Below are 12,435 nucleotides of genomic sequence, written 5' to 3'. Positions count from 1 at the left end.
AACCGGGGGGCTGGGGGGCGCATGCCCCCCCCCAGTGAAAAATATGGTGGGGCGGAAGTTTCATTCCGCCCCCCCCCCCCGCTTCGCAAGTCAGAAAACCGCTTTTTCATTTCCAAATGAGAAAAAAAATCTCATTTGGAGCACCAAATTGCATCTTAGGCCAGGTGAAAATGCAAAATTATTTACAAAATGGAGTGGGTGTTGAAGTGTGCTATATTCACCAAATTGCATCTGAGGCCACTTGGAAATGCAAAAAAAATCACCCCCTCCCCTTAGACCCCTGCCCCAGGCCGGCCATCAGTCTTCAGCCCCCCCCCCCCCTCAAAAGTACCTTCCTACGCCACTGACACTATATCATAACAATATTTTCCTGAGGAAGCATAATTTGTCAGAATCAAAGTTGCATCGATACTAATATACTTTCTATTAAAGTCAAGATCATTTTGAGAGAAGCAAAGCGAGGAGCGTGCCTAACTTTCTTGCAGATTTTGATCAATAATCATTTGTAAATTTCTTGGGAACCAGCAAAATGCAAAATCAATACTTTATATCTCCCAGTGCTGCAATATACACAATCCCACTACTATACAGAGTACTGTATGCGGCATCAATATATATGATATAATATATAATATTGCAGTCTATTGATTATTTAAGTTAATTCCATATATGTATCCAGCTATACCTAATATTTCCATCCAAATATATGTCACTGCAGGTTTCCAACACGGGGCAGCAATATACGTCACTTGCATACATCACTCCGTGCTAAACACGAATAGAAAACCAACTGGTTTATTTATTAGTTTTTTTCTCTTTCTTTCTTAAGAAGGAGCAAGGTAACAGAGAGATCAATACTGGCATTGTTGCCTTCAGGCTGGCCTTTAACAAGCTGCAATACTGCTATTTATAATCAATAAAAAGTAACTTCTTTATAATCTCTTTCTTGTGCCCAAGGGGATGAATCACACTGTGTTTATTACTGTTTACACAGAGCCATCCTCAAGCAATAAATTGCACTGGCAAGAGATTTAAATATTTAGCTATATTGTACAGCTTACAGTACTTTGCACCTGTATATATATATATATATATATATTGTCAGAGGCACTATAATATTTATTCTCTCATGTGACAACTTGAATCTATGCAGCACTCCAGATAAAACAACTATGTACGTAACAAGCACTTTACTGTATGTGAAAGGTACACTATATTTTAACAATGTGCACTGTTCCTTTCAAAAATGGCACTTTTTGCTTTGATAAAAAAACGCTCATTTTCCACTTGGTCAATAAATTTTGCCAATTTTACTTTCACCGAATTATTACTTCAAGTATTGATTACCACTGTAGTTCACTAATTACACACTCACTGAGAAGTTTTCACCAAATTAAACATTTTATGGGCAAGGAATTAATGATTCTGTTCAAGAGATAAAATGAAATTTTGTTGGTCCAATACTTTAAACTTTTATTATATTATCATTCAAGAAACTCAAAAAATTAATACTTTTTCTCTGCTAATTGAAATCGTTTTAAGATGACTATCCAAGATGCGTACAGTAATTACCTGTATTGCTATGTATTAACCTGTATTGTTATGTATGATATAACTTGTATTGTACATGTATGTATACAACCTGTATTGTTATGTAAATGTATTGTAAACCTGTATTATTATGTAAATGTATTGTAAACCTGTATTATTATGTAAATGTATTATATATTACCTGTATTGTTATGTATTATCTGTATTGTTTATGAATTATGTGTTACCTGTTTTGTTGTATTATAGTATTACCTGTATTGTTATGTAAATGTATTGTAAACCTGTATTATTATGTAAATGTATTATATATTACCTGTATTGTTATGTATTATATATTACCTGTATTGTTATGTATTATATATTACCTGTATTGTTATGTATTATATATTACCTGTATTGTTATGTAAATGTATTGTAAACCTGTATTATTATGTAAATGTATTATATATTACCTGTATTGTTATGTATTATAGTATTACCTGTATTGTTATGTATTATATATTACCTGTATTGTTTATGTATTATGTGTTACCTGTATTGTTATGTATTATATATTACCTGTATTGTTTATGTATTATGTGTTACCTGTATTGTTATGTATTATAGTTATGTATAATGTATTACCTGTATTGGTTTGGCATTAAAGACAGATTATGCATTCCATAATCAACACACATGAAACCTGTTATGACTGTTTTTAATCACCTGCATGGCTTTAATTAACAGCTGGTTCCATACAATCACATTTTTCTAATGAGGTGCTTGTTTTGCACAGGAATTAACCTTTTTGTAAAGAATCCATGAGCAGAGTTAAATCAATAAGTCAACATGGACAAGGTCTATATACACACACACATTGCCAGCTGGTACACTACTGTTTATATCATAAAGTACCTATCGAATACATGTGTCAGTCAAGAAAAGGCAAAAGTTTTTCAAAGAGAATTTTACATTTGGTGTGCCAGGCACAACATTTTCTGTATTAGCGTACACTGAAGTCGACTTTTACAGTAAGGGTGCAGCCATTAACGAGTGTGACCATAATGTATTAGTCCTGGGGTGGGCACAAAATGCATGTGTGTCACTACTACATGACTTAGTATCACAAATAATTCAAAGTTACAAACCAACTATGTTCAGCTTTATACAGCTCATCAAATAATGCTGCCAGAAATTACAGAGATCTCTATTCAATAGTCTCCAAACTTACTTAAACTGATTAGCATGTTACTTCAATGAGCAACAGAAATATCAAAACTTTGGATATAACACACAGACTGACACAGTATCAAAACAGGAACAGACAGGAATTGTAGGCTTGATATGACAGTGCTGTGAGTGACTTCAGTATTGCCACAAAATGTACAGGTATATACATGTTTGCTACTCACTCACGCCACAAAATATTTCCAGGAGGGAGGGGATGCCTAGGTCACCCAAACATTTCGTCCCTTGTTTCACGCACTGACGAATATGCAAATTATTTTATTTTGTTTTACGTAGTGACGAATGTTTTTAAAACATTTATATGCCCTTAAAATTGTTCTACATCCTTTAAATTTCAAACGTCTATAAACTATAATTTGTTTTCTGTAACATAAATCTATAGATACTGCTTAAAAGGTATTATTTGTGATCAAACATTCAGTTGCAAAGCAGTGAATTGATTTGGATCGTGATAAATAACTTTCTAACATTCGTCAGTACGCGAAACAAGGGACGATTTGTATGGTCCCCCTCCAAAAAAAAAAAAGTCATAAAAGTGTTTTGTTTTAGAAAAGAGGTTGACATCCCCCCTTGAAAAGCTTTAGCCTCCCCCCCCCCCCATGTAAATAGTCTAGCTATGCTCTGGATTTCAATGTCATCATTGTTTCTTCCTTCTTAGCATACAGTATGTTCATATATTACAGATGGGGTTAATACTGAAGACTGGTATAATTGTGCAAGGAAATTCAGTAATTACAACTTGCAGTGACAGATAAAATCCCAAACTTCTTGGTTTGGATATTTACAAGCGATGAAACTTGTCTGTCTAAACTATACTATTAAAGTTCTGATCTACCTAGCCTATATCCTCTTAGCAACATCGGGTCTTCGCCCCTATTGAACCCCCTGGGCCAACACCATCATCTCTGTCTTTCTCAACTCTTCTATTAAAGTTCTGATCTACCTAGCTAATACCCTCTTAGCTGTCGGGTCTTCGCCCCTATTGAACCCCCTGAGCCAACACCCATCATCTCAGTCTGTCTGAACTCTACTATGAAAGTTCTAATTTACCTAACCTATACCCTCTTAGCTTATGGATCTTCGCCCCATTGAACCCCCAGGGCCAACAACATCATTTTTCCTTCTGAATAATGTAAAGTTAACCATCGTTCACATATATCTGGTAACAGGTTTCCATTTTCGTTCTTCAGGAATCATTTTGAAATAAAACAGTACTACTTTAAAGTGTTTCCCTATAGATCACTTTTGACTGAGCTGAAATGAAAAGCTTTGTACTTGGACGGGAAAGAAAATTAGACAGGGAGTTTTAAATTGTAATGTATCTCGTCAACAAATTAAAGATGAATTGCCCAACCTAATGGTAGCAAGGGAAAGATTACCATGTCATATTCTAATGTTACTGTTAATGCCAACCACATTATTATGAAATTTAGGTTTGCAAACAATGCAACAAATTCCCTCAAGAAGCTTTTCTTATTAAATGAGATTTTGTTTTTTACATGCTCAGAGGCAGACTCAATGGGAGAGATGACAGAGGTGGATTATTACAGATCTACAGTAGGTGGATTATTTCATATATAATAACAACACATACATTAAAGCTGTTAAGTTTATGCATCATTTGGGGATTAAATCTACAACATGAAATCATGTTTCGTTAAGCCTAATTGTGAATTTCATGCCTTAATGGTAAGACTAAAGGATTAAAGTGACATTATCCAGGCAAGTGTACTGTACAAATTGAAGTCCTTCTTTTAATGTACACTCTTTCAATGAAGAGCAATGTTGGTATGAAGCTTAGACCAAGGTTCTTAAAGCCAATATGATTTATTGGATTAGAAAAAAAGTAACTAAATTTTAAAGAAGAAATTTGGACTTTCGACAGTGCAGTTAAATGAGAAGGTATTGATCAGCACTCCTTGGCAGTCTGCATTATCATCTGCATACATCGTTTATATTGTATGTTATTATTCCTTATTAAGACATTAATTATATTTTCATTTATGTATATTTTTCTTAGACTTTCTTGGGAGTCCTTTACCTTGTTAAGCCTGTTTTTGACTTCCCACCACATGTATATTTATTATCTGTGGAAAATCCAATAAATCAAATCAAATCAAATCCTTCCAACAGCAGTCCTGATTAAACACACATTTGCTCCTCCTGCAGCACAAGCATACAACGTACTGTACAGAAAGTAGTGGTAATTTTCCATTCAACTTGACCAATTGCACTCATGAATATTCTAATGACTAATTAGCATCAGAATACATATATGGAATGTCAATAATACAAAGTACTATGTAACATAATTCATTCAAAACTTGTACATTCTGACCTATTAGGAAACAGCTACATACTGTACATATTGTAAATCATGCAAAGTCCAACAAGACTGAATTGTTATATAAGGACATGCAAGCACAAATGACTTTAATGGAATCTTTTAGTGGCAGTCTATTGGGTATATGAAAAAAAACACTCCACAAATTTTCCATCGCCACAGCTGTCCTAGTTCAGGGATTTTCATCCTATGATTCAGTGAATTTTTGAACTTCGCTCCAACATAATCATTTAGTTTTTGAACAGTGAAGAACGATGAGTGACGGTGACGTCATCGCGGCACTTGGAACATTTCGGGCGCTGCAGGGGCAATATTCATGAGCAAGCTATACACTGTTAGCTCAATATTTTGGAGAGTTAAAAAATTCCAGAATTCCATAACTAGTTCTTCTTCATAATATGTTGTTCAGATATTTGTAATTTGAGAGATTTTTTGAATCACAGCGGTACACAACGTCTGTACACATTCCTGTTTATTGTATCAAGGCCAATTAGTTTAGAGTGAGATCTGATCGAGTCTGACCAATGTGCTGCACTGTTGTCACATCACGACTTAAGTCAGAGTAACGTAGATTCAAATTTTCTGGCAGGACGGGCCAACATTTCAAGCATTCTATCACAGAAACTAAATTTCATGACAGGGCAGTTGGCTTAGGGTGATACAAAACCAAAAAAATTATGTGACCGGAAGGACTTGATCCCATTTTTCACTAAAATATTCCTTTAAAACTAAAATTTCATCCTGCATCAACTGCCAAAGAGTGACGACAAAATTCGCAGCGTGTACGTCTTTTATGAAATGAATACACTTTGCAATTTAATTATGCTACTGTAGGCTGCAAACAGGCAATTAAGATGTGCACATTACTGTACATCATCATGCTTCATAAAGAGACCTACTGATAGTTGTTTATTGTTTTTCTATTTAAATAAAATCCACTACAGCCTCTGTGATAATTATGCAATATTTCTTTCAAAAGTTTACATTTATAGTGGAATCCACAGCTACATGGCTTCAGAAAGAAATAATTGGGCCTTACTGTATTGTACAATCAACTTGTGCTTAATGGCATTGAAGACTCGCCCCAAACCGTGTGCGGCCATCTGAAAAAGTTAACTTTCTGTTGCTTGCAAGTGATGTTTTGTTTGTGTCGCTACAAAACGCAGACAGTAATGAAACGTGATACCTTGTTATCTTTAGCTGGACCTGAGATGTCCATCGCTGTATCGTTGGTACACTGTGTTGTGGGTATTGACCGCAGCTGTATGTACTGACTACACTAGTGTCTAACTACCGACGTTATCAAGCTGTGTTTGTATTTTCTGGGATCGATGGTGGTGTCTAACACTTCTGTTACACCTCATTCGAAACTAGGTCAGATTACCGGCATTAGACGTTTCTTTTTGCGCGAGCCTTCACACCCAGTGGCGGAGCGTCCATACAGTCAGGGGGGCGGATGCCCCCCCTGATGGACTCAAATGGACTGCTGGCGCCCTTTTCAGTTCTTTACCACTTTTTACTTATTCGCGATTATTGACTTTTTTATTGCGCTCTCATCTACCTATCGACATTTGTCACATTTTGTTGGCGATGACACCTATTTATTCTTCGTTCGTCTGCAAATTAGCAAGGCCCAGAAAGGGTCATTTCCGGCGATCTAGGGAGTATCTTTACTCAACAAATTTCTGTACGCTACGCGCCAACCTGTGGTGGCGCTCCGCTTAGATAGTGTCGAAAGCGCCCCTACAGACCATTCTCGCCCCTCCTGACCAATACCCCTAGCTCCGCCACTGTTCACACCCTTTAAACATTGCAGTATAATGACTGAGCTGTCTATACAGATTACGTATACATAGTACCACATCATTGTGGACAACATAGAAAGTGTAAAAAGTACCTGCACCTGTACAGCAGATGATAAACATTCATCACCAAAATTTCATCAATTTTCATTCAAAGCTCATTTACTCTATGCAGTGATACAGTGAAAACAGACTGAAATTGACAGGTGACAAAGTAAATTAAATTTGGTGGCCTTAAAATGCTATGGTGGTGTACGTGTCAAACACAAACAGAACGCCTAATTTAATTCCAACCACTTTCTAAACTGCATTGATCATGTATATATATAATATGACCGGGACGGGAAGATAATGACATCAAACATGTGAGAATTTGACAGTTCTGTCAACAGGTGTACGTAACTATTGGTTTAGTGAAAAGATGTTGTGTTTGAACCATTCGAAACAGCACAAGGTTGTCTGTGCATGCATGCACATTCGGAAGACTGCTATTCAAATCTACATCCATTAATGCTTCAGCAGATCAATAAACTGATCTGTGTTCCTGAATTCTGATGAACAATACAATACTGGCGTAATCCCAGGCCGGGGGTTAAGAGGGGGGCATGAACGACAGGGAGGGCTCGTAAGTCATTGTCTTTCTCCAGGAAGATCATATGCTACTTATTATGATATATATTTAATTGTTTAAGAGTTGGTTAATTCTACTGTTTAGGGTGCTTTACACTAGATCCGGATCAAATCTCGACGTCAGGATCCGATCCTGACGTCAAGATCATGGCTGTAGTTTAAACGCAGTTTAGATTCTAATCTGATCCTCCTATTTTGATGCTGACAGAGACCAGGATCTGATCCGGTCATCGAGATCTATTTTGCAATGTAAACACTCCCGCAGTTCAACAGTGACCCGAGATATCCGGTGACCGCATTACGTCACATGCATTCTCGCGTGAAATTGCAGTCCTGTAACATGCATGTGCTAATTCCTATGTAGCTTGAGTGTGTGGGCAGTACATAGCATAGTATTGTCACCCTAAGGCTATAGATGCCACCATGACAATGAATGTTTTGAGTATACATACTATGCAATCCACAGCTGCACATGACAGGTACATTTCCAATCCAATTTTTTTCTTATAGCAACATCCAGTGAATAGGGGAATGCGCCCGGATCAATGCAATTAGTATGTACCCCATGGAGAGATGATTATCTGATAACATCAGGGGATCTGATCCTGATCAGGTGTTAAGAGTATCCTCACTATATAGAAGCAGCCCATAGTGAGAATAAATGCTCCCATCCCCAGCAAATGGTTGCTCCTTGGCCCCCAGTTACAGTAACTGTTACACAGATGGTACAGAGCTAATTGGAATTTGGATTTAAGCCTCTCCCAGGGATGTGACCATTTGGGGCAAGAGGAGGCAGGGGTGAGAAGAGTATTTCATATCGGATCTAGGGTGATCAAGGCTCGAAACCTACGAGGGAAAGGTACATTTTAGGAAAGAATTTTACCGTGGTGTAGGAATATATCGTTGAAACTTTCTTTGAATTGCGTGGAAGGATAGGTACACTGTCTTCAAATGTGAAGGTTCGCTGGATAGGATAGACTGAATTGTAGTTAATACAAGATTGGGGAATTGATACACTCTTTAATGTACCGGTTGATTGAATAGTTTAAATTGTTAGTTCGTAAGAGTCGATACTATATAGCTGTCTTCAAATATATAATAGTTGATTGCATCAATTGAATTAAATAAGGCTGATTGTTTATTATAAAGTCTGATTCTGATACATGTCGATTTAAATGCCCAATTTTGCGGGCCTAGGTAAGTGAAGCGAAGCTTTTTATATATACAGTGATCATGTTAGGGATCAATGAACCCGCAATAATGTGCTCTTTCCACCATACAAAAAGTGCTTTACCGCCTGGTGGTAACATATGGCCGAATGGCACTTATTCTATGGCGGAGAGACACATTTTCTATGGCGGAAAATACCGATGGTGGAATGACACAGCCCCCGTTCACTTGCTACTGAATGAAACATAAAAAAAAGGAAACTCACCAAGTTAATTGAGATAATATCTTCCAAATGTACAGCATCTTCCTCTCCAATTGACTTTGGTGGATTTTCAGTAAGGTAAAGTCTCTCGTCAGACAAAATCACATACTTGAATGCTCGTTTTTCCTTCCTAAAGTTTACAATGCAAGATTCATATGCTCTTATCCTTTCTAAAACATGCTGGCTCAAGTTAAGCTTTAAGAAACTCTCAAGTTTTGCATTTCGTTTTGTGAGGATGTCTGAACTACTGTTCGCCATGCAAACTAATAAATGGCTTGGTCATATCTTGATGTCTGTCTACCAAGCATAACAATTTTCTGAGGTTATTAGACAAACTAGAGGGACATTCCTGCAAGTAAAATGGCATAAAATCAAAACATCTTTCTGTATTATTGCATTACAGCCATAACCTGTTGTACAGGTAAGAATGTATACTTGCATAGGATAAGCTGTGGTGTACTCATTTCCATAATTATGCCTAACGTCATGTAGTTAATGGTCTGCACAAATGCAATAGTTGTTTACACTTGTATTTTAGTTGTAGTAGAATACAGATCTAGATAGTTGATAATGGTTGACGGCAACATTGAAGACTTCTTCAGGCTGCTAGCTAATGTCTGTTGTCACTGGTCACAATTGTCGATTACCTCACTAATTGTTTGTCTTCGTAATTCCAGCAAGCAGTTTTATATAATGAGGCACCGATGCTGCTATGGGCAACAACTGAAATCCAAACGTCAACTGGGTGTTAAGATATGAGACCATGAAGCTGTAACAAAACAAGCACTTAACCAAGATTACTGTCCTCGCAAGAAGTCTGCTTCCACTGTCGTAAACATAAGCAGTTCATGAACCATTGATACCGAACATGAATTTAACGTCGAATGCTTTGCTAATGCTAGTTGTCTTTACTGTAATCCAGTATTCTTGATCCACTTAATACTTCGTTCACACAACGACAAGACTAATATATTAACACATAACGTTAGGCAGTTTTCGCTGAGCACGCTAGTCCTCCTTTTTGGATTTCATGTCTATTTCTAAATCAATCGATGACAACACCTTTCCAAGTTCTTGAGGAGAGAACACTACCATCCATACCTACACGACATACTTTGTATTAATCCAAGTACGGTTGCTTTGCGGTTAGGCTGTTTCCCAACAACCAGTATAAACAACACCCCTGGTTGTTCTTACTCTTCCTCCGCAGAGGATTCAACAGCACTAGCGAGAGGTGAAACCCCCAGAATTGACACTCCTGCGCATGCTTAGCGTCATCGCAACCGAACGACAGCCAATCACAAAGACTGTTAGGTACTTTCCCGGAGTCTGTGCATAACTTTCACATCGTGGCATATATTCCATCAGTAAGTTATTAATGTCATAATTTCATATACAGGGACTCGATTGTACGATTGCTACTTAAAATGCTAGAAACAATTCTTTGAAGGTGTGTACTCTGTGAAATGCAAAACAGTGGTTTCTGGTAAAGCAAACTCATCATAAAACCCTCCTTTATATTTAGATTAAGTTGGTCATACAAAACATAGTCAATACAGACAATCATGGATCATCACTTTAATTTTACAGTATATATTATAAGTACAAATAAAAAAAGGGGGGGGGTCCAACTATAAAATGTGATGTATAAGATATTCTCACTTTCATATACGTAAAAGAAATGAATACAAATTGGGGCTCTGACATTACAGTCAGCTGGGACCCATCCTGGCTTTGGAACCCTTTTGAGGTGTAAAAAGCACCAATTTCTTGGAAATGCAGTCACTCGTCCATTGTTTTCAAATTCAACTTAAGGCTTTAATAATAACCAAACAGTTGATATCTAGTGTTTTTTTTTAATATGCAGACCTGTCAACCTGTTTGACCCCAGAATAGGGAGAATAACATTTTTCTGGGCCAAAAAATAGGGAGAACAAGGTGAAAATAGGGAGGTTGGTAATTTTCAACTGATGTGATATAAATACTCCTAAATAAGTATAGTCTACTTATGCAGTACAGTGAGAGAATCATCAAATCAGTGTTTCTTGTTGTAGTTTACAGCAGCTTGCTTCGCTTTCTACATGGTTTCTTTAGTATGCTTCCATTTGAAACAGGGAACAGTGGACTTTATGGGTACTGTGACTACATGGCTAGTATGCTAAATAGAGTCCCATCAAGCTTGAGACTTAACCGACTGTCTGTCTTGTTCTTGCGAAATACACTAAATAGCCTTTCCTGTTCAGCATTACTGTGGGGAATTACTTGCTCATAGGACAAATTGTTGGCTATTTTCAGAAATGTCGCAAGTGATGAAACATTAAAAAACCGGGAGAATAGAATATGAAACCGGGAGGCCGGGAGATTTGGGTAAAAACCGGGAGTCTCCTGGTAAAACCGGGAGAGTTGACAGGTCTGAATATGCCTAATCTCAAATTATAACACTCAACATTTGAGCAGTTATCCATGCCTTTATTACTGGAAAGGCAATTTTCATTAGTGGATCTAGTTTTGGACCTGCATTGAGATACCTTCATACCTCAGCATGACCTACCCTGAACCACGATATGACACTTTAGATTACAGGGAAATAATTTCAAACGTCTACATACAAACCCGTTCTTATTATTTTTGTTTGTAATTAGTTATGATTATTTTGCAATGACTTGTTTCAAAACATACTCAAGTCAAAGTGTCTTCAACCACATGATATGTGATGTCATCAGGGTAAACAAATGTACTAAAGAAAGTTCCCCTTTAACAATTAGTATTGTTCATAATGGGGACTAATAAAGGGACAACAATATCACCCAGCAGGACCAATTAGACCACTACGAGGTGTTAATGAAACGAACCCTGTGGGTGATAGGTTGAAAGTGGGGGGGGGGGGGGGTGTATGGAGGCCGTGGGGTATTGTAACATGAGTAAATATAAGATATTTTATGGTTAACCCACACCTTTGAGAAACATTGCAGTAATGTCTTCGCCTCAATGGGGCATTTCACACAGGATTGCCTGACAATGGTGCCAGGAAATACAGATATGGAGAGGAGAGTGTGTTTGTGTGTGAAGGGACTGGAAGGGAGACACAGCAACGTTGGCCAAAAGTTCAAATGTAAATTCCATCCAGAATTAGGGAGGACTGTCCAAACTTGTGACCAAGGGCGGCGGAACCGGGGGGGCACAGGGGGCACGTGCCCCCCACTTTTCCACAGGTTAAAAATGTGCCCTTTTTCTACATAAAAATTGTACCCTTGATCACCTTATTAGGTCAGCGATATTTCAGTAAAAGATCTAATCCTAATTTAGAACTATCAGGGGCCTATCGTTGATTAACAGACTTTATATGTATAGAGCTGCAGCACTTTGTTGCCTGTTGTCACGATCGGCGGTCCAAGTTCCAAAACAGCCTTTTCGATAAACATATACTAGCTACAGTTGTATCAAAGACA

The 12,435-nt window shown here is 37.5% G+C and overlaps 1 protein-coding gene across 2 annotated transcripts in view; it reads right to left on the bottom strand.

Annotated features, from left to right (window-relative positions):
* The window catches only part of LOC139960910 (uncharacterized protein C12orf56-like), a 30,487-nt gene extending 20,284 nt beyond the window's left edge, over positions 1 to 10,203 (bottom strand). For both annotated transcript variants that reach the window (XR_011790664.1, XM_071959605.1), the window contains exon 1: positions 8,990 to 10,203. Coding sequence is in view for 1 of the 2 variants with exons in the window: in XM_071959605.1 (XP_071815706.1) it covers positions 8,990 to 9,244 (255 nt within the window). In the remaining variant the exon portion in view is untranslated. The remainder of the gene's footprint in view (positions 1 to 8,989) is intronic.
* Between the last annotated feature and the right edge of the window lie 2,232 nt (positions 10,204 to 12,435).

Source organism: Apostichopus japonicus, chromosome 20 (genome assembly GCF_037975245.1).
Source record: "Apostichopus japonicus isolate 1M-3 chromosome 20, ASM3797524v1, whole genome shotgun sequence".
Taxonomy (NCBI): Eukaryota; Metazoa; Echinodermata; class Holothuroidea; order Aspidochirotida; family Stichopodidae; genus Apostichopus; species Apostichopus japonicus.
Note: the sequence above shows the minus strand (reverse complement) of the source record. Positions and strands in the feature narration are given on the sequence as shown.